The following is a 26,141-nucleotide window of genomic DNA, read 5'->3' as shown; positions in this document are numbered from 1 at the left end:
AGGGACATTTTAAGACATTATAGCCTACGTCCCACAATCACAAATGATGGCCAGGTTCAAAACTCAGCTGGTTATTCTAGACTTAGTCATGTTTCGCATTAACGGTGCAACACCGATATAGGTACGAGGGATGACGATGTAAAGTTAGGGAATCGGTGGTAAAAGTCTGAAAACGTGGGAAAATATATACTGTGGGAATGTTAAACTAACAGTAGATTAACATTACATTATGACCTATCAGAACAATTCATTACCTTCATTATGAAGCATCGGGATGAGGCCCTATTAATCGGAGTTCGAGTCCAGTGAGTCTTTTTTTCAGTCGACTTATTATTATTGTGGTTAATGTTATTATCATCATCATCATGACCACTATAATAGTCTTGTTGTTGTTGTTGTTGTTGTTGTTGTTGTTGTTATTATTATTATTATTATTATTATTATTAATTTTTCACTCGCAATTTGGTTAGGTTTAGGAAACAAAACTACTTGGTTAGGTTGAGTAAAAATACACATATTGGGCCACATAATACAATATCCACGTGTGACTCGGGTGCACCTGGGTCCAATTAGCATCTGCCTTAAACTAAATGATCTTGGCTGCATGTTAAAAGGAGAACAAGAAAAGAAAGAAGGAAAAAACACGACTTTAGAGTTGCAGCATCTCAAAAGATCACGAGATCAAGCGCAGTGACTTTCACAGCTCGCCAGGTCCTCGCCTATAAAATAAAAGGTAGCGCTTAAGCGCTGTTTGCTCATTTAATGATGCTCCCCTCCAACACCACCGACTCAGCGACAGGAGGAGGAGTTCCTCTCTCGGTGAACTTCGACAGTCCTGAGGATTTTCTCATTTTTGGTTTTCAGCTCGTCTTCGCTACAACCGTGGTTCTGGTAGCCGGGCCCGTGGTCGTCACCATCTTAGCCACCAGAGCCCTCCGCCTCCAGAACCGGTTCATTTTCATGCTTAACACCAGTATTGCGGACACTCTGGTCGGGGTTTCGGTGTATTATCTCGGTCTGTTCGATGTTCAGGAGAGATATCCGTACAGAAATGGAACTCACAACATGCTACCGGCTCTCCTCGGGGTGAACGTGATGACATTTTTATTCGCGCAGTTTGACCGGTACTTTGCTGTTTGCCATCCGTTCATCTACACGCGCTATATAACCCGGCCGGTGGTTATCTCTGTAAACGTCTTTTGTTGGCTTTACGTCTACGCCCACACCAGCGTCGTGATTTTTTTGCCACAATCCAAAGCATTGCAGGTGTACGTGTTCAGCATTGTCAGCTTACAAATCATCGTGCTCACCAAAGTGGTCATGACCGTCAAACTGTTCGTGGTCGCCCGATTCCAGCTCGACAGAGACCCTCCCGGCGCCGACAAAGAGAGCAAGAAGGAATCGTTGAGGATTATTATATTCGTCGTCGTAAGCTTCTTGGTGTTGTGGTGCCCCTCTTTTATAAACATCATCATCAGATTTGTGTTAGGAAGAGGGCTGACGTTTAGGAACCAGGCCACCAATCTGTTCGCCATCATGGCTCGCTTCAACGCGGTGTGCACGCCGTCCGTGTACATCTGGGGGAGTCCGTCTCTGAGGGAAGCTCTGGTCAGGACCGTGTGGGGCAGAGTGTGTCCGAGATGTAGAAGGAGGTAATGAGGGGGGGGGGGGGACACACACACACTGTGCGGAACCGCACGCAAAATGCACTATAATGTTCAACTTTTTTTTATGCTGTGATTTGATTTAGTTGCAGCCATTGCCATGAACTATTAACGCACTAATGTAAGGCATTCTATTCAGAAGTGTATCAACTGTATAAGGTTCAGTTAGCTTAGAAACATATTTCAACAATAGCGAATGTGTTATATTCAGCTGAGTAAAAGCCCAACGTTGCTGCACGTGAGGGTGAATAAAAGGCAAAGCAAAGGTTAAACTGAATTCTGAGCAGGACTTCTGCACGCGGCTCGTGTTGAAAGGGGGAAAACAATATTAGATTTAATCTTGAGGACTCTTCTTGATAATAGTCCCTTTGCTAAAATTTAGTTTTATGAAAGTAATTAACTCAGTTGTGTGTTTATATGTTTAATATTCCCAAAATAATGTGTTTTAAGAAGTTGTTAGAGAGCAAATGTTGGAGCAGGTTTGAGAGAGAAATACTGTACAGAAGAGAAAGAGGCTCCAAAGGGGCCCCGCAGATTCATGCGAAATAAAATAATGTTATTTCTCTAAGACGTTTTTTAGACATACTAGACTGACATTTTTAAAATAATGTTAGTATCTGTTCGATGTTCAGGAGGGACATCCGTCCAGAAATGGAACTCACAACATGTTACCGTGTCTCCTCGGGGTGAACGTGATGACATTTCTATTCGCGCATGTTGGGAGAGAAAAACACTGCATGCAAAAGTCACTCTCATGGTCAACCTATTTATCTATAAATGTCTTATAATCTAAACCTCATTTTATGTCTGCCCCTTTTTTCTTTAGAGTCAGCTCCTGTCACTGGAAGGGAGTAAAAAGGCATGGAAATAACAACCCGAGGACCATCAGCTGATCAACTGTTTATTTTGCCTCCCTCTCTCTCTCTACTTAATCTTACCAGAATCATTTGGATTAAAGCCTATGCGAGTTTTTGATTTAACACGGCTTCCTTCTCGATCTTACGAGGTCTCACGTGTGGCCCATCAGTCCTGAAACAGCTCATATGTTAAATGATGTGCTGTGGTCTGAGGGTTAGTGGTGAGCTGTAGTGCATACTAATGCAGCTGCAGCTGCCTTGACATTAGAAAAGTTATAGTAAAGATGTCAAAAAGTGTAAAATATTTAATAATCTATAGATCTATATGTTTTAAGTTTACATTTACATCTTTTATTTGATCTGATAATGTGTGAGGGTTCAGGTGGGCAGAGTTTCTTTCCAGGTGATATCTGTCTAGATGAACATGACAAGTGAAGAACTCGGTGTAGCCTACTGAGCTAATGAACGTACATTTACGGAAAAACATTGTTTTTTAAAAAGTATTTATTTTGTATCACCGATGCTTCCATTATGTTTTCCAATCAATTCCCACAGAGGTTCGTCTGTATGCTGTCAGCAGTGTCGCTGTCCACGCTGCTGTGGTGCAGAGTCATGTCATCTTTGGCTTTTGTGGTGTTTTTATATATAAAGCGCATTCTGTTAAGGTGTTGGGTTTGGTGTAGCTGCTGTTGCTTGTGCGTAAAGCTGCTTTTTGTACTCGGACACCAAGTTACCACTCAGCAGGAGGGATGAGCGTATACTTGGCTGTCGTCCACAGATTTTATTATTCGGATCGCAAACACCTCAGCACGTGTTCATAAACTGGGTAGAAATGAAAGGAGAAAACCTTCTGTTGTAATTTAGTTGGGTGTAACTCTTTTTTTGAACAATAAATAGTCGGAATGGAAAGATAAAAAATATGCACCTATCCATAATTGTTATTAATTACTGATGTGTCTTCTTTAAAAAAAAAAAGAGGGATCCTAACCACCACACACCACAGACACCTCTGTGAGGATCGGTGTGAGGTTTAAACGTTAGATATTAATTTGTTCAGTATTCTTCCGAGTCCACAAACTATTTATCGAGATGGAAAATATTGTTACTGAAAAGAATGCTATAATCATGATGCAATATCTTTTATTTATTGTATGTATGTCCCTTTTTTCTAAGAGAAAATGTAAATGAACCTCGTGATCTCAGACTGGCTGCACTGTACGTCAATCAAGTGGCTAATGCCATGAGGACATCAATTATTTTTTGAATGGCATGCGATCTACCGGCACTACCTCCGTGATCGACGTATTGGGCACCCCTGGGTTAGAGTCTCAGTAGTGCGGGGATAGAACCTTGGTTTTGATTGACAGAGACTTTAGCCCATAAAAATGGAAGAAACGCCTTCCAATCCCGTGCATAAAATTCCATTCGCCCAAAGCTCGTCCCCCTTCCCCTGGGTCCCACACGTTAGGCTGACCCCCCTCTTCTCTAGTAAACACATGAGAGGGAGAGAGGACATGCATAGCAACATAGCAAGTTAGCTTTGAACGTAATATCGAACGTTTTTCTTCATGATTCATCTCAAAGTAAGGAACTTTCACGGTTGGTCTGCTGCTGAGTGGCTTGTTGTTGTGGTGCTTGTTGGCTTGTATCTCTGTAATGCTTTCACGGAGAGAAATTAGGAAGATATCTCTGGATTCGTGGTCGAATTCTCTCGCTGACAGACTATTGGTCGGCCATGCTATCGTTAGCACCTTGTTCGTAGCCTTCTCCGTAGTGCAAAGCACACCGACTCGTGGCCAAAAATACGTGATATTGTGTACAATCTGCTTAGTTAGTTAGTATAATGGTGTATAATTGTGTTTGCAGTGTTTAAAATGGTTTACATGATTAAGTTGCTCAGAATTTCTTCGCTAATTTGGTATATAGCATGTAGCCTATGGAGCAATAATAATATTTTTTTATGAAAAGTCCATTCTATGACATTTGGAACCGAACCTCGGAACTGAACGAACCCCACATTGGGCTCGCTCGGGTACAATAGGTTAAAATATATAATTAAAGTAGTGTCAATGTGTATATATATATATGTATATGTATTTATATATATATATGTTTACTAACATCTACCCATGCGCGGTGGCCTTAGTTACCTCAGCAGATGCCCAAACCATTATGCTAAGTTTTCTCAACTTAAAAGTTTCATTGGACTGCACTCCTTATTAGTAAAGTTGACATTTTGAGTTAGCTCAACTTTTTTCAAAGGGATTTGTTGACTCAACTTTAAAAAAGGTGTTAGTACAACAAATTTGAAGTTGGGCTTTTTAGAGTGCACACGGCGTTTAAGCATCGTTTTCGAGATGATCTCGTCCAGACTTAAATGCCTGAAAACGAATATCACGTGACTATTCACGTACACTGGGCATGCAGTGAGTGCCAGACCTACTGGTTTCCCTTCGTGCGTGTGTTGTGTTCGTGTAACAGCAGTAGCTGTTTTCTGCCTCTGTTGCCAGATTCGTCACACATTCATAAACATATTGCTGGAGATCTAAAAGCCACATCTCATATATATTGCGGGGATTACGATTGTACAAGTGTAGCACTACATCACAGCCACGTATGAAGAAATAGATTGAAGAAAATATATTTATGGAAAGATCGCATCAACCTGGATTCGAACTCTGTCGAGTAAAATAGTAATATATTCAAAAACTGCCGTGCTACACGATCTGCCACTTGCATCTTACGTAGTAAAGCGCCTTTCCCTCCATTTTGGTGATCATGATTTGCAGACCCCCGCCCTCGGTAAACTATCAATGCATAAATCCAAAAGAAGAAAAGTCATGGAGGAAAATAGAGAGTTTAATTCTGCGTGGACGTATTAATTTGCTTTCACTGCGAACGATGCTGGCTTACTTGTATGCTTGATATGTGGTGAGAAATGTGCAAACAACAAATATGTAATGTTGAAAGACGCTTCCAGAACAAGCACACAGCATTTGCTGGAAAGTATCACGCTGGAGATGATCGAAAAAGAGCGATTCCTCAACTGCTGCAGCAAACTCTCCTCTTCATAAGAGTTTGATATTGTTATAACACGACAAATAGCAATAAAATGTCAACAAGTGTCTTTATTTTTGTCTTGTTCTATAATTTCATGAATACAACAAACTATAGTTTTTGTATATATATTATAACTACATATAAAACTTTATAGACTGTGACATCAAATAGCTTTTGCGGCTCCAGACGAATTTCATTTGGTGGAAAATAGGGCAAGATGGCTCTTTGGATAAAGGTTTCCAACCCCTGTAGCTACTAGACTGACATTTTTTAAATAATGTTAGTATCACATACGATACTTTTTTACATTCTTTACAAGTATGTTTTTTTAAAGATAGTATATGATGACTATTTATTGCGTTTTATTTGACTTATTCTATACTATGACTTTTTCTCAATATAATATTTTTACGTTAATGTATTTTTGACACATTATGCCGTGACTTTCTATAAATATATTCAAAATATTATTGTGGGTTTTTTCATACAAAACTTAGACTTTTTACTATACTATGACTTTTTTTGACATACTATTATTAATTATTTCTGTCCCTGTTTTATAATATCCATTAAAAAAATCTGAATTCTCTGAAAAATCTGAATAATCAAATTGAATAACTGAAGGAAAACACATGTAGACTCTATTGTTAAGAGTTTATTTGACAAAGCCTAAATAAATGGGGAAAAAAAGAAACCGAAAATGAAAAAAAAGCTTAAATGTCTGTCATTGTTTAAAAAGTTTAAGCTTCAACATTGATATTAAAAGTGAGATGAGGTCATGCCTCATGGGGTAAAAAAAAACAGTTCAGATAACATGGGCAGTGGCTTCACAACCCGCTATAAAAGGACGTTAAATACAAAGCGCATTTTTGGAGCAATGCTCCTCTCCAACATCACAGACTCTGGAGGAGTTCCTCTCTCGGTGAACTTCGACAGTCCTGAGGATTTTCTCATTTTTGGTTTTCAGCTCGTCTTCGCTACAACCGTGGTTCTGGTAGCCGGTCCCGTGGTCGTCACCATCTTGGCCACCAGAGCCCTCCGCCTCCAGAACCGGTTCATTTTCATGCTGAACACCAGTATTGCGGACACTCTGGTCGGGGTTTCGGTGTATTATCTCGGTCTGTTCGATGTTCAGGAGAGATATCCGTCCAGAAATGGAACTCACAACTTGTTACCGGCTCTCCTCGGGGTGAACGTGATGACATTTTTATTCGCGCAGTTTGACCGGTACTTTGCTGTTTGTCATCCGTTCATCTACACGCGCTATATAACCCGGCCGGTGGTTATCTCTGTAAACGTCTTTTGTTGGCTTTACGTCTACGCCCAAACGATCGTCGTGATTTTTTTGCCACTTTCCAAAGCATTGCAGGTGTACGTGTACGGCATTGTCAGCTTACAAATCATCGTGCTCACCAAAGTGGTCATGACCGTCAAACTGTTCGTGGTCGCCCGATTCCAGCTCGACAGAGACCCTCCCGGCGCCGACAAAGAGAGCAAGAAGGAATCGTTGAGGATTATTATATTCGTCGTCGTAAGCTTCTTGGTGTTGTGGTGCCCCTCTTTTTTAAACATCATCATCAGATTTGTGTTAGGAAGAGGGCTGACGTTTAGGAACGAGGCCACCAATCTGTTCGCCATCATGGCTCGCTTCAACGCGGTGTGCACGCCGTCCGTGTACATCTGGGGGAGTCCGTCTCTGAGGGACGCTCTGGTCAGGACCGTGTGGGGCAGAGTGTGTCCGAGATGTAGAAGGAGGTAATGAGGGGGGGGGGGGGGGGGGGGACACACTGTGCGGAACCGCACGCAAAATGCACTATAATGTTCAACTTTTTTTTATGCTGTGATTTGATTTAGTTGCAGCCATTGCCATGAACTATTAACGCACTAATGTAAGGCATTCTATTCAGAAGTGTATCAACTGTATAAGGTTCAGTTAGCTTAGAAACATATTTCAACAATAGCGAATGTGTTATTCAGCTGAGTAAAAGCCCAACGTTGCTGCACGTGAGGGTGAATAAAAGGCAAAGCAAAGGTTAAACTGAATTCTGAGCAGGACTTCTGCACGCGGCTCGTGTTGAAAGGGGGAAAACAATATTAGATTTAATCTTGAGGACTCTTCTTGATAATAGTCCCTTTGCTAAAATTTAGTTTTATGAAAGTAATTAACTCAGTTGTGTGTTTATATGTTTAATATTCCCAAAATAATGTGTTTTAAGAAGTTGTTAGAAAGCAAATGTTGGAGCAGGTTTGAGAGAGAAATACTGTACAGAAGAGAAAGAGGCTCCAAAGGGGCCCCGCAGATTCATGCGAAATAAAATAATGTTATTTCTCTAAGACGTTTTTTAGACATACTAGACTGACATTTTTAAAATAATGTTAGTATCTGTTCGATGTTCAGGAGGGACATCCGTCCAGAAATGGAACTCACAACATGTTACCGTGTCTCCTCGGGGTGAACGTGATGACATTTCTATTCGCGCATGTTGGGAGAGAAAAACACTGCATACAAAAGTCACTCTCATGGTCAACCTATTTATCTATAAATGTCTTATAATCTAAACCTCATTTTATGTCTGCCCCTTTTTTCTTTAGAGTCAGCTCCTGTCACGGGAAGGGAGTAAAAAGGCATGGAAATAACAACCCGAGGACCATCAGCTGATCAACTGTTTATTTTGCCTCCCTCTCTCTCTCTACTTAATCTTACCAGAATCATTTGGATTAAAGCCTATGCGAGTTTTTGATTTAACACGGCTTCCTTCTCGATCTTACGAGGTCTCACGTGTGGCCCATCAGTCCTGAAAAAGCTCATATGTTAAATGATGTGCTGTGGTCTGAGGGTTAGTGGTGAGCTGTAGTGCATACTAATGCAGCTGCAGCTGCCTTGACATTAGAAAAGTTATAGTAAAGATGTCAAAATGTGTAAAATATTTAATAATCTATAGATCTATATGTTTTAAGTTTACATTTACATCTTTTATTTGCTCTGATAATGTGTGAGGGTACAGGTGGGCAGAGTTTCTTTCCAGGTGATATCTGTCTAGATGAACATGACAAGTGAAGAACTCGGTGTAGCCTACTGAGCTAATGAACGTACATTTACGGAAAAACATTGTTTTTTAAAAAGTATTTATTTTGTATCACCGATGCTTCCATTATGTTTTCCAATCAATTCCCACAGAGGTTCGTCTGTATGCTGTCAGCAGTGTCGCTGTCCACGCTGCTGTGGTGCAGAGTCATGTCATCTTTGGCTTTTGTGGTGTTTTTATATATAAAGCGCATTCTGTTAAGGTTTTGGGTTTGGTGTAGCTGCTGTTGCTTGTGCGTAAAGCTGCTTTTTGTACTCGGACACCAAGTTACCACTCAGCAGGAGGGATGAGCGTATACTTGGCTGTCGTCCACAGATTTTATTATTCGGATCGCAAACACCTCAGCACGTGTTCATAAACTGGGTAGAAATGAAAGGAGAAAACCTTCTGTTGTAATTTAGTTGGGTGTAACTCTTTTTTTGAACAATAAATAGTCGGAATGGAAAGATAAAAAATATGCACCTATCCATAATTGTTATTAATTACTGATGTGTCTTCTTTTAAAAAAAAAAAGAGGGATCCTAACCACCACACACCACAGACACCTCTGTGAGGATCGGTGTGAGGTTTAAACGTTAGATATTAATTTGTTCAGTATTCTTCCGAGTCCACAAACTATTTATCGAGATGGAAAATATTGTTACTGAAAAGAATGCTATAATCATGATGCAATGTCTTTTATTTATTGTATGTATGTCCCTTTTTTCTAAGAGAAAATGTAAATGAACCTCGTGATCTCAGACTGGCTGCACTGTACGTCAATCAAGTGGCTAATGCCATGAGGACATCAATTATTTTTTGAATGGCATGCGATCTACCAGCACTACCTCCGTGATCGACGTATTGGGCACCCCTGGGTTAGAGTCTCAGTAGTGCGGATAGAACCTTGGTTTTGATTGACAGAGACTTTAGCCCATAAAAATGGAAGAAACGCCTTCCAATCCCGTGCATAAAATTCCATTCGCCCAAAGCTCGTCCCCCTTCCCCCGGGTCCCACACGTTAGGCTGACCCCCCTCTTCTCTAGTAAACACATGAGAGGGAGAGAGGACATGCATAGCAACATAGCAAGTTAGCTTTGAACGTAATATCGAACGTTTTTCTTCATGATTCATCTCAAAGTAAGGAACTTTCACGGTTGGTCTGCTGCTGAGTGGCTTGTTGTTGTGGTGCTTGTTGGCTTGTATCTCTGTAATGCTTTCACGGAGAGAAATTAGGAAGATATCTCTGGATTCGTGGTCGAATTCTCTCGCTGACAGACTATTGGTCGGCCATGCTATCGTTAGCACCTTGTTCGTAGCCTTCTCCGTAGTGCAAAGCACGCCGACTCGTGGCCAAAAATACGTGATATTGTGTACAATCTTCTTAGTTAGTTAGTATAATGGTGTATAATTGTGTTTGCAGTGTGTAAAATGGTTTACATGATTAAGTTGCTCAGAATTTCTTCGCTAATTTGGTATATAGCATGTAGCCTATGGAGCAATAATAATATTTTTTTATGAAAAGTCCATTCTATGACATTTGGAACCGAACCTCGGAACTGAACGAACCCCAAATTGGGCTCGCTCGGGTACAATAGGTTACAATATATAATTAAAGTAGTGTCAATGTGTATAGATGTATATGTATTTATATATATATATATATGTTTACTAACATCTACCCATGGTGGCCTTAGTTACCTCAGCAGATGCCCAAACCATTATGCTAAGTTTTCTCAACTTAAAAGTTTCATTGGACTGCACTCCTTATTAGTAAAGTTGATATTTTGAGTTAGCTCAACTTTTTTCAAAGGGATTTGTTGACTCAACTTTAAAAAAGGTGTTAGTACAACAAATTTGAAGTTGGGCTTTTTAGAGTGCACACGGCGTTTAAGCATCGTTTTCGAGATGATCTCGTCCAGACTTAAATGCCTGAAAACGAATATCACGTGACTATTCACGTACACTGGGCATGCAGTGAGTGCCAGACCTACTGGTTTCCCTTCGTGCGTGTGTTGTGTTCGTGTAACAGCAGTAGCTGTTTTCTGCCTCTGTTGCCAGATTCGTCACACATTCACAAATATTGCTGGAGATCTAAAAGCCACATCTCATATATATTGCGGGGATTACGATTGTACAAGTGTAGCACTACATCACAGCCACGTATGAAGAAATAGATTGAAGAAAATATATTTATGGAAAGATCGCATCAACCTGGATTCGAACTCTGTCGAGTAAAATAGTAATATATTCAAAAACTGCCGTGCTACACGATCTGCCACTTGCATCTTACGTAGTAAAGCGCCGTTCCCTCCATTTTGGTGATCATGATTTGCAGACCCCCGCCCTCGGTAAACTATCAATGCATAAATCCAAAAGAAGAAAAGTCATGGAGGAAAATAGAGAGTTTAATTCTGCGTGGACGTATTAATTTGCTTTCACTGCGAACGATGCTGGCTTACCTGTATGCTTGATATGTGGCGAGAAATGTGCAAACAACAAATATGTAATGTTGAAAGACGCTTCCAGAACAAGCACACAGCATTTGCTGGAAAGTATCACGCTGGAGATGATCGAAAAAGAGCGATTCCTCAACTGCTGCAGCAAACTCTCCTCTTCATAAGAGTTTGATATTGTTATAACACGTCAAATAGCAATAAAATGTCAACAAGTGTCTTTATTCTTGTCTTGTTCTATAATTTCATGAATACAACAAACTATAGTTTTTGTATATATATTATAACTATATATAAAACTTTATAGACTGTGACATCAAATAGCTTTTGCGGCTCCAGACGAATTTCATTTGGTGGAAAATAGGGCAAGATGGCTCTTTGGATAAAGGTTTCCAACCCCTGTAGCTACTAGACTGACATTTTTTAAATAATGTTAGTATCACATACGATACTTTTTACATTCTTTACAAGTACGTTTTTTTAAAGATAGTATATGATGACTATTTATTGCGTTTTATTTGACTTATTCTATACTATGACTTTTTCTCAATATAATATTTTTACGTTAATGTATTTTTGACACATTATGCCGTGACTTTCTATAAATATATTCAAAATATTATTGTGGGTTTTTTTCATACAAAACTTAGACTTTTTACTATACTATGACTTTTTTTGACATACTATTATTAATTATTTCTGTCCCTGTTTTATAATATCCATTAAAAAAATCTGAATTCTCTGAAAAATCTGAATAATCAAATTGAATAACTGAAGGAAAACACATGTAGACTCTATTGTTAAGAGTTTATTTGACAAAGCCTAAATAAATGGGGAAAAAAAGAAACCGAAAATGAAAAAAAAGCTTAAATGTCTGTCATTGTTTAAAAAGTTTAAGCTTCAACATTGATATTAAAAGTGAGATGAGGTCATGCCTCATGGGGTAAAAAAAAACAGTTCAGATAACATGGGCAGTGGCTTCACAACCCGCTATAAAAGGACGTTAAATACAAAGCGCATTTTTGGAACAATGCTCCTCTCCAACATCACAGACTCTGGAGGAGTTCCTCTCTCAGTGAACTTCGACAGTCCTGAGGATTTTCTCATTTTTGGTTTTCAGCTCGTCTTCGCTACAACCGTGGTTCTGGTAGCCGGTCCCGTGGTCGTCACCATCTTGGCCACCAGAGCCCTCCGCCTCCAGAACCGGTTCATTTTCATGCTGAACACCAGTATTGCGGACACTCTGGTCGGGGTTTCGGTGTATTATCTCGGTCTGTTCGATGTTCAGGAGGGATATCCGTCCAGAAATGGAACTCACAACATGTTACCGGCTCTCCTCGGGGTGAACGTGATGACATTTCTATTCGCACAGTTTGACCGGTACTTTGCTGTTTGTCATCCGTTCATCTACACGCGCTATATAACCCGGCCGGTGGCTATCTCTGCAAACGTCTATTGTTGGTTTCACGTCTATAGTCAGTCGATCGTTTTAAGTTTTGTGCCACTTTCCAAAGCGTTACAGCTGTATGTTTACAGTATTATATTCTTACAAATCATCGTGCTCACCAAAGTTGTCATGACCGTCAAACTGTTCGTGGTCGCCCGATTCCAGCTCAACAGAGACCCTCCCGGCGCCGACAAAGAGAGCAAGAAGGAATCGTTGAGGATTATTATATTCGTCGTCGTAAGCTTCTTGGTGTTGTGGTGCCCCTCTTTTTTAAACATCATCATCAAATTTGTGTTAGGAAGAGGGCTGATGTTTAGGAACCAGGCCACCAATCTGTTCGCCATCATGGCTCGCTTCAACGCGGTGTGCACGCCGTCCGTGTACATCTGGGGGAGTCCGTCTCTGAGGGAAGCTCTGGTCAAGACGGTGTGGGGCAGAGTGTGTCCGAGATGTAGAAGGAGGTAATGAGGTGGGAGGGGGGGGGGGGGGGGGGGGGGGGGGGACACACTGCATGCAAAAGTCACTCTCATGGTCAACCTATAAATGTCTTATAATCTAAACCTCATTTTATGTCTGTCCCTTTTTTCTTTAGAGTCGGCTCCTGTCACGGTAAGGGAGTAAAAAGGCATGGAAATAACAACCCGAGGACCACCAGCTGATCAACTGTTTATTTTGCCTCCCTCTCTCTCTCTACTTAATCTTACCAGAATCATTTGGATTAAAGCCTATAGTTTTTGCTTTAACACGGCTTTCTAGATTTTACGAGGTCTCACGTGGCCCATCAGTCCTGAAACAGCTCATATTAAATGTTAAATGATGTGCTGTGGGCTAGTGGTGAGCTTAGTTCATACTAATGCAGCTGCAGCTGCCTTGAAATTAGAAGTGAGTAAGATGTCAACAAGTGTGAAATATTTAATTATCTATATATTTCACAAATTTACATTTACATCTTTTATTTGCTCTGATAATGTGTGAGGGTACAGGTGGGCAGAGTTTCTTTCCAGGTGATATCTGTCTAGCTGAACATGACAAGTGAAGAACTCGGCGTAGCCTACTGAGCTAATGAACGTACATTTACGGAAAAACATTGTTTTTTAAAATGTATTTATTTTGTATCACCGATGCTTCCATTATGTTTTCCCATCAATTCTCACGTTTGTACGTTGCTGTCAGCAGTGTCGCTGTCCACGCTGCTGTGGTGCTGAATCGCTATAAGTCCTGTTTTAAAACACAGTCGAGTGCAGAGTCATGTCATCTTTGGCTTTTGTGGTGTTTTTATATATAAAGCGCATTCTGTTATGGTTTTGGGTTTGGTGTAGCTGCTGTGGCCCGTAAGCTTTTATACATCAACATTTGCGGAGCGTTACATGTACTTGTGCGTAAAGCTGCTTTTTGTACTCGACACCAAGTTACCACTGAGCAGGAGGGATGAGCGTATACTTGGCTGTCGTCCGCGGATTTTAGGATTCGGATCGCAAACACTACACATTGACAATTGCGCGCGATTTAGGCCTATTGAACAACACCGTGCATGTTGAAGATGCGCAATCGAGGCGGCGCAGTGACGCCGTCCTCCTCAGCACGTGTTCATTAACTGGGTAGAAATGAAAGGGAAAAAAAGGAGGAAAAAAAAGACAGCGGTTTTCACTGGGTTCCTAATAACCACCACACCTGATATCACAGACTACACCTCTGTGAGGATCGGTGTGAGGTTGAAACGTTAGATATTAGTTCGTTCAGTAACCTTCTGAGTCCACAAACTATATTAATAGAGATGGAAAAACGCAAAACATACTTACAAAAAAGAATGCTCTAATCATGATGCAATATCTTTTATTTATTGTATGCATGTCCCTTTTCTCTAAGAGAAAATGTAAATGAACATGGCCAATAATGGCTTTCACATTATAAGGCAATACAATTTAAAATTACAGACTACGTTACCCATATGCTGAGTGGTAGACAAATACAGACCCTTAGAAACTTCTGATTTCTACTTTAAATGAACAAATAAATACTACACAATCGTTGTCTCCTCTGCTTTCATCTACGAGTGAAGAGACCTTAAAGTAAAGCAGTAAATCTCTCAGATTCAAATGTTCTCACACAGAAATTATAAATTTCAGCAAAAAGAAATAAACAATTCACATTATATTTCCTAAAGAAGCTCAAGCTCTCTGAAGACAAAGAAAATTAAAGATGTTAAAGAACACTGTTGCAAGTAGCAGACAGTCCAATAAAATGCAGGTGCCATGGTATAAGTCCAGTAAGTTGAATGTATCATTCTAATATCTGTACAAAACTACTGTATATTGTAAAAATGACAGCAAACGACCAACAACCTTAAATAACAGGAATATACAGTAATTGTAATGAACTTGAACTGTTGAAAATAAACCGTGTGGGGTATGAAAATAAATGTGAGAGATCAACTAAAACCAGAAATCTAATACTTCATGACTCTCGTTTGAAATGTTTTGTGCTCTAGTTTTCCAGATTCAATTTCAAAGAATCGTACTGACCTCTTTGCACATCATTAATAAACATTTACAAGAATATAGAAGCAGATACAAAACATCATCGCATGCCATATAAAATCCAAGATGAACTATTTATTCATTGATCAGCTGCCATTAATGGACGAAGACGTATTGTGACCTTCAACGCATTTACTTTTTGCTTTATTTTTGGCAGAAGAGATTCTGCCTTTGCGCTAATATTAGTATATTTGCAAAACAGACACAAGCAGACAGAAAATGTGAGTCTTTAAAGTTGTGTACCTCAGAAAGGCAATAAATGATTTTATGCAAGAAAAAAAACACTTCATGTTTATTAACCATATGAGAAACCTTTGGGTCAGAGTGCCGCCCTGTTTAACTTCATGCAACTAAGCAGTAGTTTATTATCATTTTACAGTGAGATGACATCCCTGGTATGCTGTAATGTACAAGAGTTAAATAATATATGGTGTCAGGGCCTGTGTTGTTGTTGTTTTCCCCCCAAAGCGGCCTGCGTAACTTGTACTATTTCACAAGGCAAAAATAAATGGTGCACTTCAATCTAATATGAGTCATATTAACGTCAATTTTCCGGTTTCACCAACAAATCGTCCGTACAGAAGTATCTGGAGACTAAGCTGAGCACTGAGAATAAGCATGCGTGTCTCTTGCTGAAGTTGCCTGTCCTCACCTGGTTCAACAGCTGTGGTCGAAGAGTCCACTCGGACACCGTTGAAAGGCTCGCTCCTCATGCCTCTGGCCACGTGTTTGAGCGTGACATAACCATGTGTACATGTGCTAATTTGACTGGTCCACTGGCAGTTCTTGCGTATTTGTTTAACACTGAAGAATTTCTCCCTGCGAGGCTGCGGGTTCATTTCTACCACAGAGTCCACGGGGGCTGCTTGAGTGGGAATGAGGCCAACGAGGAAACATTGACAGGAATGGAAATGACAGCCCACGGCAGCGCTTGTCTCTGAAGCGATCGTCTGATCATCATCCTAGAATACATCAAAAAGGGCAGGGGGGGGGGGGGGGGGGGGGGGGGTTGTTAATGTCCCAAAATGTATTGCGTTAATCTAAAATAAAACAGGTCTGAATGATCCGTCTTACCCATCGCGTCCCAGCAGGAACAGGGCAGGAATGCTTGGTTTGGCAGCGCTTCCGTCGGTGATCATGTCGAGGTACTGGCTGTCATTGTCCGCTGCATCATCGGCGATCAGAACGGCTTTGCCTCCAGCTTCCTCCACGTGTCGGGCCTTTTGTACGAAGGAGCAACCTCTGCAGGGGCGCGCGCACACAAACAGAGAAGGAAGTTGTGAGGAGTCACAAAAGGCCGGCGCGAAAGGCGGTTTGATTAAAACATTACAGAAAAGCAACGTCTTCCCTGCATCTTACAACTAACTACAAGTCGCATAATATCCCACAAGAACCCAGGTCTGCAAATGTTGTTCTCTACAGATGACTCGTAAAGCAAGGCTGTGTTTGTATTGAGACTGGATATTTAACGGGACACATTCGATTATTGGTACTTCTTGAAAAGCCAGCTTACTGCAATTTTGTTCAAATATCTTTACAACGGAAAGAGAATCATTTAGGTTGAAGCGGGCTAAAAGTCAAAGCCAATATCCTGTGTTTACCAAGCAGCTTAATATTAAACTACATCTACAATGTAGATTACTAACTGACTCCATCCAAGCTGATACAGGTGAAGCTGGCACATGCACACATACATACCCTCTTTCCACCAGCACTACTTGTCCCTGTATGATTTCTCTGTCCTCCAACTCCGAGCAGCCATCTGCTGGGTCTGCTGGCACGAGGAAAATCTCATCGTATGATGACGTCTGGTGGGCCAAAAAAAGAGGAGAGGAACGTGATTAGGTGGTGAGCGTGCGCGTGTCTGGGGCTTTTAGAATCCCGTAGCCAACAAATGGGAAATCAGAAAAGGGCAGAGCACTAACAAAATCTCCTCCGAAGTCTTTAGCAGGTGCTGCGCTGAAGATGTACCCGATCTCCTCTGGACTGATGACCCGGAAGTAAAGCAGCTCATTGATCCCGAGACCTAGGGCAGACCAGAGAAAGACGTTAGCTGGCTTATCTCAGAGATGTGAATGACTGCATCGTCAGTATGCAGCCAGTGTTTGGTAAAACACATCAGCGGGGTGAAATGAGATGTAAATGCACAGGTATTAAAGAAACAAAAGCTACGACGACCCGTTAGCTAGCTAAATTAGCTATCTACTAGCAGTTGAACATTGCCCCCGCCCCCTAATTTATTCACCTGACATGCGACTGAAGTGCATACAAACGCTCCAGAGGAATAAAACTAAAGCCTTCGTCCGAACAACCTTTGCCATTTTCAAGACATTTGTAGAGCTCCTCAACGCTACGTAGACGAGACTGTGCGGTATTCGCCCATGTGTGGTACTGTATGCTAGCTGTTGTTCTTTCAACAACAGTGCGGCAGGTCAGCAGCCACTTCCGCGGTTATTTTCATGCGCATGCGTATCTGGCAAAACCGGATTACCCTGCGAGGGGGCCGCGGGGCAAAAATGAATCGTTGGGCTCCATTAGCCCCCTGGTTCGTTTCTACAACTATTACAACTCTCTGTGCAATGTGGAGACGATAGTTTTATATTCTAGAGTAGCAGCCAACTTGTCAACATATTTTATGTTATTTTAGCCTGTCATAGAAAGAGAAGCACATTAAATCAATAGTTTGACATTTTGGGAAATGCACTTATTTGCTTTCTTGCAGAGAATAAGATGATATTTGTGACACCAATCTCATGTAATGTTTCTAATCTGTATGCAAAGCTATGTCAACCAGCTTCTGTGGGTCATATTTATGATGCAATCTTCTTTATCTTACTTTTGGCAAGAAAGCCTTGAAACATATTTCTCAAAAGAAACGATCGCTCTCTTACAGTTTACATAGATAATAGTTATTTTCAGCTGTAATTAATGTTGAGAATGTTGAATACAGCTCCTTCAAATTCAGCCACAAGGACTCTCTTCAAGTCAGAGCTCAACATTGGGTAATAAATATTGCAAGGCCAACCTTAAGGCTCATCACCACTTGACGTTCTGATTTAATGCTGCTTTTTGTTGTTGTCCTAAACCAATTTTCGAAAACTCACTTGTGAAGGAGGGAATGGCTTGCATTCCAATCCCTTGCAAGATTTTCATGCAAATAAAATGCAAAAAAAAAAGAAATCTACTAAAATAGTTCCTCTGTTTAGCAATAAAGTTTACATTTTAGTTATCCAGCTGCTCAGGAAATGATTACAAATATAATAACCTTGAAGCAGTGCACCCTTCATATAAAATACAGACAGTTTAAACAAAACCTGAACAATAAGACTTTCATGAACATATAGATTTATTGCACGGCTACATGTGTTGCACTATCAATGTTGAATCGTTTGACAAATACAATTGAATTACTTCAGAGAAATACACCCAAATCCGCGTCCACTATTCCCAGACAAAAGGTGTTTGTACATCAGCTGGATCCCAGTTGCAATGTTCTTATTGAGCACCTTCCTAATAAGTTGCCTGGCTCTGCTTGGCATTTTTCCTTTTTTTCTTCTGTTTCTTCTTGCAGTTGTCCAAGTATCCAGATGGCAACTCTGGGCAGCAGGATTTTGCTGTGTTTTTGCATTTGCATAGGTTCCTTCTTCTCACCTGCAATGAGTAAAATGACAGATTAGGGTCTGACACAATGACAAGAAAATTGAATAAGAAATGCATACAAACTGTGATGTGTAAAATGAAATCAGTCTCTGCAAGTAATGACCATAAATATCAAGAATGACTCCTGTTACAGAACTTTAAGAGTTACTATTTGGTCACTTTCACACTGAGCACGCTATTTGTCATTTAAGCTTCAAGCCAAGTCAGCTCCAGGTGTGTCTTTGCGAGGCTCTCGGATAAAGAGCGCTCTGCCTGTTAATAATTGTTTTACTTTTTAAGATTTGTGAGTATCTAAACCAAATGTTAAATTATTTTAATGTTCATCTTTTGGCGTGTTAACCAGTTTCAGTGAATATTAGATGGCAAAATGTCCCTCTTAACCTGTCTAAACTATAGGAGGAAAAAGTAAAATATGGAATTTCAGACAGCGACTGATACCATCATCACTGTTAGGTTTCAGTGCATTTGTCCTCTATAACAAAACTGGTTTGCTAGTTTTAGTTGGTGCCTCAGAGGGTCTGTGCTGTGAGCACGTGTGTAACTGTCGAATGATGATATTGATGTAAAAAGTAAAAATATTAGAATAACACTGTAGCTGATAGTCGCTGAGAAAGAGTGTCCCGTTGTTTTCCTAACTGTCTTAGGTGAGAAATTCTTTCATTTTTTATTTTACTGTTAACTTGTTCATCTTCTTTAATGTTGGATGACAAGAATTAGAAGCCAGGTATTTCATTGTAGGTTTTACTACCGAAACTATAGGTGATCTTATCAAATGAAATAAAAAGTACTCAATGCTGGAAAGCTTCTATTTCTCGTTCAATACCAACTAAAAACAATTGAATATTATAAATATGAATACGGATTTTCTTTATAAGGACTAACTTGTTTGCTGATAGATTAATTAGTGTGAATTCAAACAGGGACTAGACATTATGATCAAAGCAGACACCCATTATACTTGTTACTGAAGTACTGTGACCCAGTAGTGATGAGTAACAAAAAGTACAAGCGCCGTGTCTCTTCGTCTCATGCCCAGCTAGGAATATAAATAACACACGCTCAGTGGCTTATGTTTCTAGTATTTTGTCCACCCCCCGATGTACATAAATGTGGACTGATACTGTATTGCATCCAATGGGGATTTCTAATTTGTGTCAGTAGTTGTGCACATGACATAAGCGACGCATAAATGAAGAAGGAACATATATCAGGAAGGAAGCACAACGTTCTTTTAATAACCACTTGTTTTTGCACGGCGCCAAACAGAATACACAGAAACGCCAACACACTTGTACAGAAATACACAGGGCCGAGAAGCATGTCATGAGAAAGCCTGTCTAACAGCAGACTCGTGTGAAGTGAGGTAATATGTGGATTTCCTTAGATTTCAATGTCAAGAAGACCCATTTTATAAGATTTGGTCTCCATGAAACCCCATCTGACATTTTTGGCTGGTTGATAAGATTTAATGTTGAATCACAGAACTGTCCCCCTATTTAGGTAACAACAGATCAGAAAGGCTTGTCGGTCTGTCTGTATGAACTTTTTGCAATACTTTTACTTAAGTAATTTGTTATCTGAATCTGCTTTTTAAAAAAAATCTTTACCAGTCAGGGCCCAGTCCAAGGCGCACCGCTGCTGGTTCACTGTGGGTCCAAACTGGGGAAAGAATTTCCTTAAAAAAAAAATCAAGTCTATAATGGTGTTTACTTTACTTTTTGTGTGTATGAGTTAGAATAAATAATAAATATTAAGAATAAATAAATAAATAGTTTAAATATAAATATGTATTTATATTATATAAATAATGTATATATATATAATAATATTTATATATCTATTATTTATATTATATAAATTGCAGTGTATACTGATCTTCTGTCCTAAAGCTTCAGTGTGCAATTGCCCCAAAGGGGAGGCAGCCAGAGACACAATGAAAAACACAGTGGGTGAGAGGACATGAGCGAACATTGTGGACACGTAAGGACGAAAGGCAGAGCACGAGAAGACAGCGATGGGTTCGAAAAACATCAGTGGGTTACATTTTTCCAGGGGGTCCACTGGCTCCAGTCTGAGAGCACCACCGGGTCTCTGGAGCGAACCCTCAGCTTGCTGATGCCCTTCGGCAGCAGGACGGATGAGGAACGTCCAGGCTAGAGTAAGACAGGTCACATGGTAAGAAAACAAAAAAAACAAAACAAGAAAAGCAACAGAGAATCGCTGGACTTTGTACCTTGCCATTGTCTTTCAACACGTATTCGATCTCGTGCTCCAGACTGAAGAAGCTGTGAGGGGTTGACCAGCTGGACGGTGGCTCAATGGTCACCTTCAGGTCGTCTTCCCCCTCCTGACACGTCACAATCTGGGGACTGTCGGGTTGAACTGGACGGAAGACAAATAGAGAGGAAAAAGTGCATCAGTAAGGATTCATGTAAACATGTATTTATTTACCTGCGTTCTTGTCTTATTGTACTTGAGTTCTAAATGTTGCAAGTTATCACAGCTGTTTTTGTAACTGTTATTTTTGAATATTCAATTTGACACAGAATTTTGCAATGTACCATCGGAACCAAACCCTAATCGTTTGAATTCAAAATATTTGATTTCATCCTTCGAGATTGAATCATCTATTTTTTCATACATTGCGACTACAAAACTTCGTCAGTGATTTTCCTCTGACGCTCGGTTTGCCATCCGCTTACCGATGTCCCTGAGGTAGAATCTCTTGGTCGTCCTGACGAAGGAGAGGTCGACGATGGCCTCGGCGGTGAGCTCCAGCATGGTGCTCTCCTCGGCGTAGGGCGAGAGCGAGTGGGACAGCTCGAAGTGGAATCTCCCGTCCACGAGCTGATCGGCGCTGACCCAGTGACACGACTTACTACCTTCACTGCTACTACAGGGGACGAGCGGTAACAACAGATCAGAAAGGCTTGTCGGTGTCTGTCTGTATGAACTTTTTGCAATACTTTTACTTAGTAATTTGTTATCTGAATCTGCTTTTTTAAAAAAAATCTTTACCAGTCAGGGCCCAGTCCAAGGCGCACCGCTGTTTGTTCATTGTGGGTCCACTCACAACTGAAGGTACAGTCGTAAGACTTTGCCCGACAACTGATGGAGAGAGACTCTACAGATAAAAAAAACAATGTGAGTGAAAACCGGTTTAATAGAAACCAACAAAAAGGAAAATGTCCCTAAATGCAAGACATTTATGTTGGAAGTGCATCATAGAAGGGCTCAATACTACAGAGTTTCCAGACTTTACACATTTTGGATGTTACAATAAGTTCCTCTATTCGAAAGGACTCTCTTGACATTTATGGCACATAAACAGCAGAAAGAATGGAAAATGAAATCGGCAGCATCTCACCTGACTCTTGATCCTCCTCAGCCTCCAGCAGCAGATGGGTGGATGATAACATTTCCGTTCCCCTCCAGCAGCTGTATTCTCCCAACATGGGGTCGCCCACCCCCGACAGGACCAGGTGTGGTCCGTTCTGCTGGACGTGCTCCGGCTCCTCGCCCTCAAACTTCCACGTGACGGCTCCGGGGGCCTTCGTGCGGCAGGTCAGTGTGACTGGATTTGCGTCGTCCCTCTTCGCCACCACGACTGTCATATTTAAGAACAGGACCAGATGAACAGATTTAGAACCATTCAAGACAATTTAAAAAAAAGATATAAAAATGTGTGGAGAGTGAATAAGACGTACAGTTTTCTGGGAAGCGGTTGAGTCCATGTGCTCCAGTGAGGCTGGCGAAGAGAAGCCCACATAACCACAGTGACAGAGACTTCTGAGGAAACAGCAGGAAGAGGAGGAGGTGAATATTTTAAAAGATTAGTTCCTAGCATTAAAACCCCAATAATGATCCCTTAAATTAAGGGAAAAATGACACATTTCCAGGAGCTGAAAGCTTTTGGTTGAGAATATGTGGTATAATAATGCAAAATGACCGAAGTAGCAAAGTTGGTCCTTTACCCCGTTTTACTGTATCATTTACAAATTAAAACAAATAAATTGGCACATTAACTGGCCAGATAATAAGTACAAGAAGCATCTTTAATTCCAATAGTTATTTCTTACCATTTTGGATGAGTTTACACTGAAGCTATGGAAAAGAACAACAAATCAGGAGAGCAGAAGTTCCGTGGTCGCAATCCAGAGGATCGTATGCTGCAACTGCCCATTGAGCATCATTTTTATATCGTGGCATGCATCATCGTCATGTCACCTTTGGAAGCGTGAGGGGAAACTGAGCGATGCATTAAAGCTGATAAGAGCTCACCGGCGGCGCATTTCCTCGACACCGTTTTGCATGTCAAATGTCGTGGACAAAAAGTGCGAGTTTCGAGTGAGGGACGGTGGAGATGGAGATAAGAAGTGTTAGGTGTGGGTGTTCAGTAGGGCGGGGGGTTGCCCTCAACCTTTTAAGTTGAAACACCGCGGTGTAACGCTGCATGTGAGATACAACGTATCTGATTACTATTCCTGGAATGATACAGAGCGCGCACACACACACACACACACACACACACACACACACACACACACACACACACACACATTTGATCTTTAATCTCATATTTTTGAGGCAAATGCTATCCACCCAACCCTGAAGTTCTTCAAAACTTAAACCTTTTCTGTCATTTTACAAAATGACAAGTCTACAGATATGCCTTTGGGAGCAGAACATAAAGAAGTAGAATAGAAAGTCTACAGAGATGATTGTTACGTCTCTCTCTGCTCTACTGAGCTTCCTTTTGTGGAAGCTATGAAGTCTGTTTTTAGATTCACAAATGGTTCTCTCATCTAAAGATCAGAGATTCGTCTGCAAGAGTCGAGCAGAAACTGACAAGCCATTCAGTCTTGTTTTTTAACCTTAGATGCCGACTTAAAATCATTAGTTGTTCCTTCTCAAATGTGAAATTTTGTCAATGATCAAACAAATCTTTTAAATTATTTGTAGCAAAAAACAAGCAATTTAAAATATGTCAACTTGGGCTTTGGGGCATTTATCACTATTTTCTCACACTTTCTAGGACAGGGGCCTCAAACTCATCTTCACTCTGGGCCACATCAGCATCACGGTCGCCCTCAAAGGGCCGGTTGTAAATGTAAGACTGTGTAAATGTAACTACTCCCTAACATATTGGTAAATAAATGTCTCTGCATTTGATTATTGTTTATTCAAGTGAAAAAGTAGTGTACATGCAGTTATATAAATGTAAAAATATATTTAAGCACATTTCTGTTATTATAACTTAAATCCTTTTAATTTAGGGTTAAGAAACCCACATTACTCGATCACACTATTAAAGAAAATAGCAAACACAAATATCAAACACAAGTTATTACAATAACTTTGTTCAAAGCTTAAAATCCTTTCAAGGGTGCGTTTGAAAATTTCCCACGTGAAGTATTTCATGTGTTGTAAAGCCACGTTTAAAGTCGTCTTCAATGTACTCACAATCCATTATATGTGAAATGTAGAGTAACCAGCCAAAGAGCTGCTTCTATGAGTGTTGTGTTTAAGTATCTCATCATTTCTATCTCATAACTTCGACTTTCTATCTCATAATTTCGACTATGGGGATATTTTTATTATCAAGTCTAACTTTTAATTATTTATTTTTGTAACTTTTTATTAAACCTTTTTTTTTTTTTTCTTGCTGGCGGATTCGAATGACGTGGCGGGCCGGATTTGGCCCTCGGGCCTTGAGTTTGAGACCCCTGTTCTAGGACATTTAACTGAAAATAATTAATCATCAAATGAATCTGGAATGAAAAACATCCTCATTCTGGACTCAAATCCCAGAAATTACCCAGCGTTACCTTGGGCCTTTTTTTAATGATTTATCTCCTCCCCATCATTCTGAGACATTTGATGCTCCCACAGTTAAAAAGCACACACACACACACACTAGGACTGTCCCTACCCCGTTAGTCATGTACGGGGACACCCACTTTTGTCCGGCCAAATGTCACAAGCTTTTTTTTTTTTTGTGTTTGTTCTTGTGTTCTTTTTTTCACTTTTTGTTCTCATGGTCATCCGCACAGATCATCAACAGTCATCTGACGTGTCGAACTGCGCATGAAGCACTTCCTCAATAAACAAAGCCTCGGAGGGTGTCATCTCTGTGCTCTTGCGATCGGTGGGTAAGAACATTTTACTCCAATTTACTTAGAATCCAGCATCTACGGTATGACAAGCATATTGTCACCGCATTATGACCTAAAATTCTGCGAAGCCTGTCTGGTCATTCGAACAGAAATAGTTGGTTTCAGGTTTCAGTTCCTCAAAAGCGTAAACAGCATTATTCATGCATCTGCCGCTAATTTAATGTACTCTAATAACCCTTCTCTCTCTCGTCTGTATTCTCTGTATTCAACTACAGCGACTGTGGTGAATTCTCACATTATTGATAATCTATAGCTGCAACAAAAAGGTCCAGCTGTTGAATGAATGCAGAGCCGGTAAATATACGAGTTGATCTACTTATGGAGGACAGAATGGGTCACACAGGGGGACTTGAACTGACCAGGAAGAGGCACAACTGTGTGTGTGTGTGTCTACCACTGAACTTACAACTTGATTTAGTTTAGTTTGTTTTATTGTAAATATTGTTGCAGTGTTGTTTCAGTGTAGCTTTATGGTTTTTTTCTTCCACTCACACTTTAAGTCTTAAGACAGTTTTGAGTCACTCAACTTCTTCTTTTCTTTCTTCATCTGAATCTGATGAATCAATGTTAAAGTCCCGGACAATACAATGTTACTTGCATACAAATCCCCTAAAGGCCTAAAACCAAAGAACCTTTTCTAAACCCGGCTCTGAGGTCACTTCAGTCCAGATGTCGGGACAGCCCGTCAAGGTTTCAACATCCACCCGACCAAAAACACATTTAATCAGTGACATTCACGCAGAGACACGACCTCATCATGGCTTCTTTTGTGCCCCTGATTCAAACCTTTTTGGACCCTTTCACATCATACAAGCTGAACGTTCACCTTCCATGACTGGTTGGCAACATATTGATCAAAGACATATCGCCAGCTGATATTCAGCAGTGAATGCCAGAGATGAGGTGACCATAGTGCTGATGTAGGAACATTGTAATCTTCTAGAAACTTTAATCCCAGTATGACACCGTTTCTGCCAGAGATTTACAGAAAAGCCACGAGGTCTTGGGCCAGTAGAGTTATAGCACCTGAGATAAAACATGAGCTCCGGCTCCTGTTTTCACGGGGACACACCTCTGACAGACACGTGAGAAAGAGGCGTTTGTGTTTTTTGTTCTGTGACTTAATATACAGTGTGTAAGAAGGAGTTATTCCAATCTGATATCTGACAGATTGTTGAGAGAACATTGTACTCGGGCATTTGGGCCTTCAGCATGGGTC

General features: G+C 40.6%; 5 protein-coding genes across 5 annotated transcripts; 3 read left to right on the top strand and 2 right to left on the bottom strand.

Annotated features, from left to right (window-relative positions):
• Positions 1 to 765: 765 nt before the first annotated feature.
• LOC306697711 (uncharacterized protein) lies at positions 766 to 1,656 on the top strand (the record flags this gene model as incomplete). Its single annotated transcript, XM_079161740.1, has 1 exon — positions 766 to 1,656. One exon carries the CDS (start codon positions 766 to 768, stop codon positions 1,654 to 1,656), a length of 891 nt encoding a protein of 296 aa, XP_079017866.1.
• Positions 1,657 to 6,458: 4,802 nt separating this feature from the next.
• Positions 6,459 to 7,340, top strand: LOC306696800 (uncharacterized protein; the record flags this gene model as incomplete). The annotated part of the gene is made up of 1 exon (XM_079160501.1): positions 6,459 to 7,340. One exon carries the CDS (start codon positions 6,459 to 6,461, stop codon positions 7,338 to 7,340), a length of 882 nt encoding a protein of 293 aa, XP_079016627.1.
• A 4,792-nt stretch (positions 7,341 to 12,132) lies between these two features.
• On the top strand, positions 12,133 to 13,014 carry LOC306697150 (uncharacterized protein; the record flags this gene model as incomplete). Its single annotated transcript, XM_079160910.1, has 1 exon — positions 12,133 to 13,014. One exon carries the CDS (start codon positions 12,133 to 12,135, stop codon positions 13,012 to 13,014), a length of 882 nt encoding a protein of 293 aa, XP_079017036.1.
• A 1,387-nt stretch (positions 13,015 to 14,401) lies between these two features.
• On the bottom strand, positions 14,402 to 17,495 carry LOC306697379 (protease-associated domain-containing protein 1-like). Its single transcript, XM_079161242.1, has 5 exons — positions 17,332 to 17,495; positions 17,012 to 17,112; positions 16,785 to 16,894; positions 16,161 to 16,328; positions 14,402 to 16,048 (listed from the first exon to the last, which is right to left on the bottom strand). The coding sequence occupies exons 1-5, from the start codon at positions 17,405 to 17,407 to the stop codon at positions 15,928 to 15,930; spliced, it is 576 nt and encodes a 191-aa protein (XP_079017368.1). The 5' UTR covers positions 17,408 to 17,495; the 3' UTR covers positions 14,402 to 15,927.
• A 1,101-nt stretch (positions 17,496 to 18,596) lies between these two features.
• On the bottom strand, positions 18,597 to 22,556 carry il12b2 (interleukin 12B 2; the record flags this gene model as incomplete). Its single annotated transcript, XM_079160656.1, has 7 exons — positions 18,597 to 18,737; positions 20,789 to 20,899; positions 20,980 to 21,128; positions 21,449 to 21,639; positions 21,765 to 21,870; positions 22,114 to 22,353; positions 22,454 to 22,556. Coding segments are annotated over 7 exons (1,041 nt in total), but the record flags the coding sequence as incomplete, so codon positions are not given.
• Positions 22,557 to 26,141: the final 3,585 nt, after the last annotated feature.

The sequence above is a fragment of the Pholis gunnellus genome (genome assembly GCF_910591455.1).
Source record: "Pholis gunnellus genome assembly, chromosome: 6".
NCBI lineage: Eukaryota > Metazoa > Chordata > Actinopteri > Perciformes > Pholidae > Pholis > Pholis gunnellus.
The sequence above is the reverse complement of the archived record's forward strand: the minus strand, read 5'-3'. Positions and strand labels throughout refer to the sequence as shown.

Coding starts and splice junctions, on each gene's coding strand:
- LOC306697379 (XM_079161242.1), bottom strand. CDS start 17,407: ATGGCAAAGGTTGTTCGGACGAAGGCTTTAGTTTTATTCCTCTGGAGC. Junction 17,113..17,331: donor GCACTTCAGTCGCATGTCAG/GTGAATAAATTA, acceptor GGTCTGCCCTAG/GTCTCGGGATCAATGAGCTG. Junction 16,329..16,784: donor GTAGTGCTGGTGGAAAGAGG/GTATGTATGTGT, acceptor GCGCCCCTGCAG/AGGTTGCTCCTTCGTACAAA.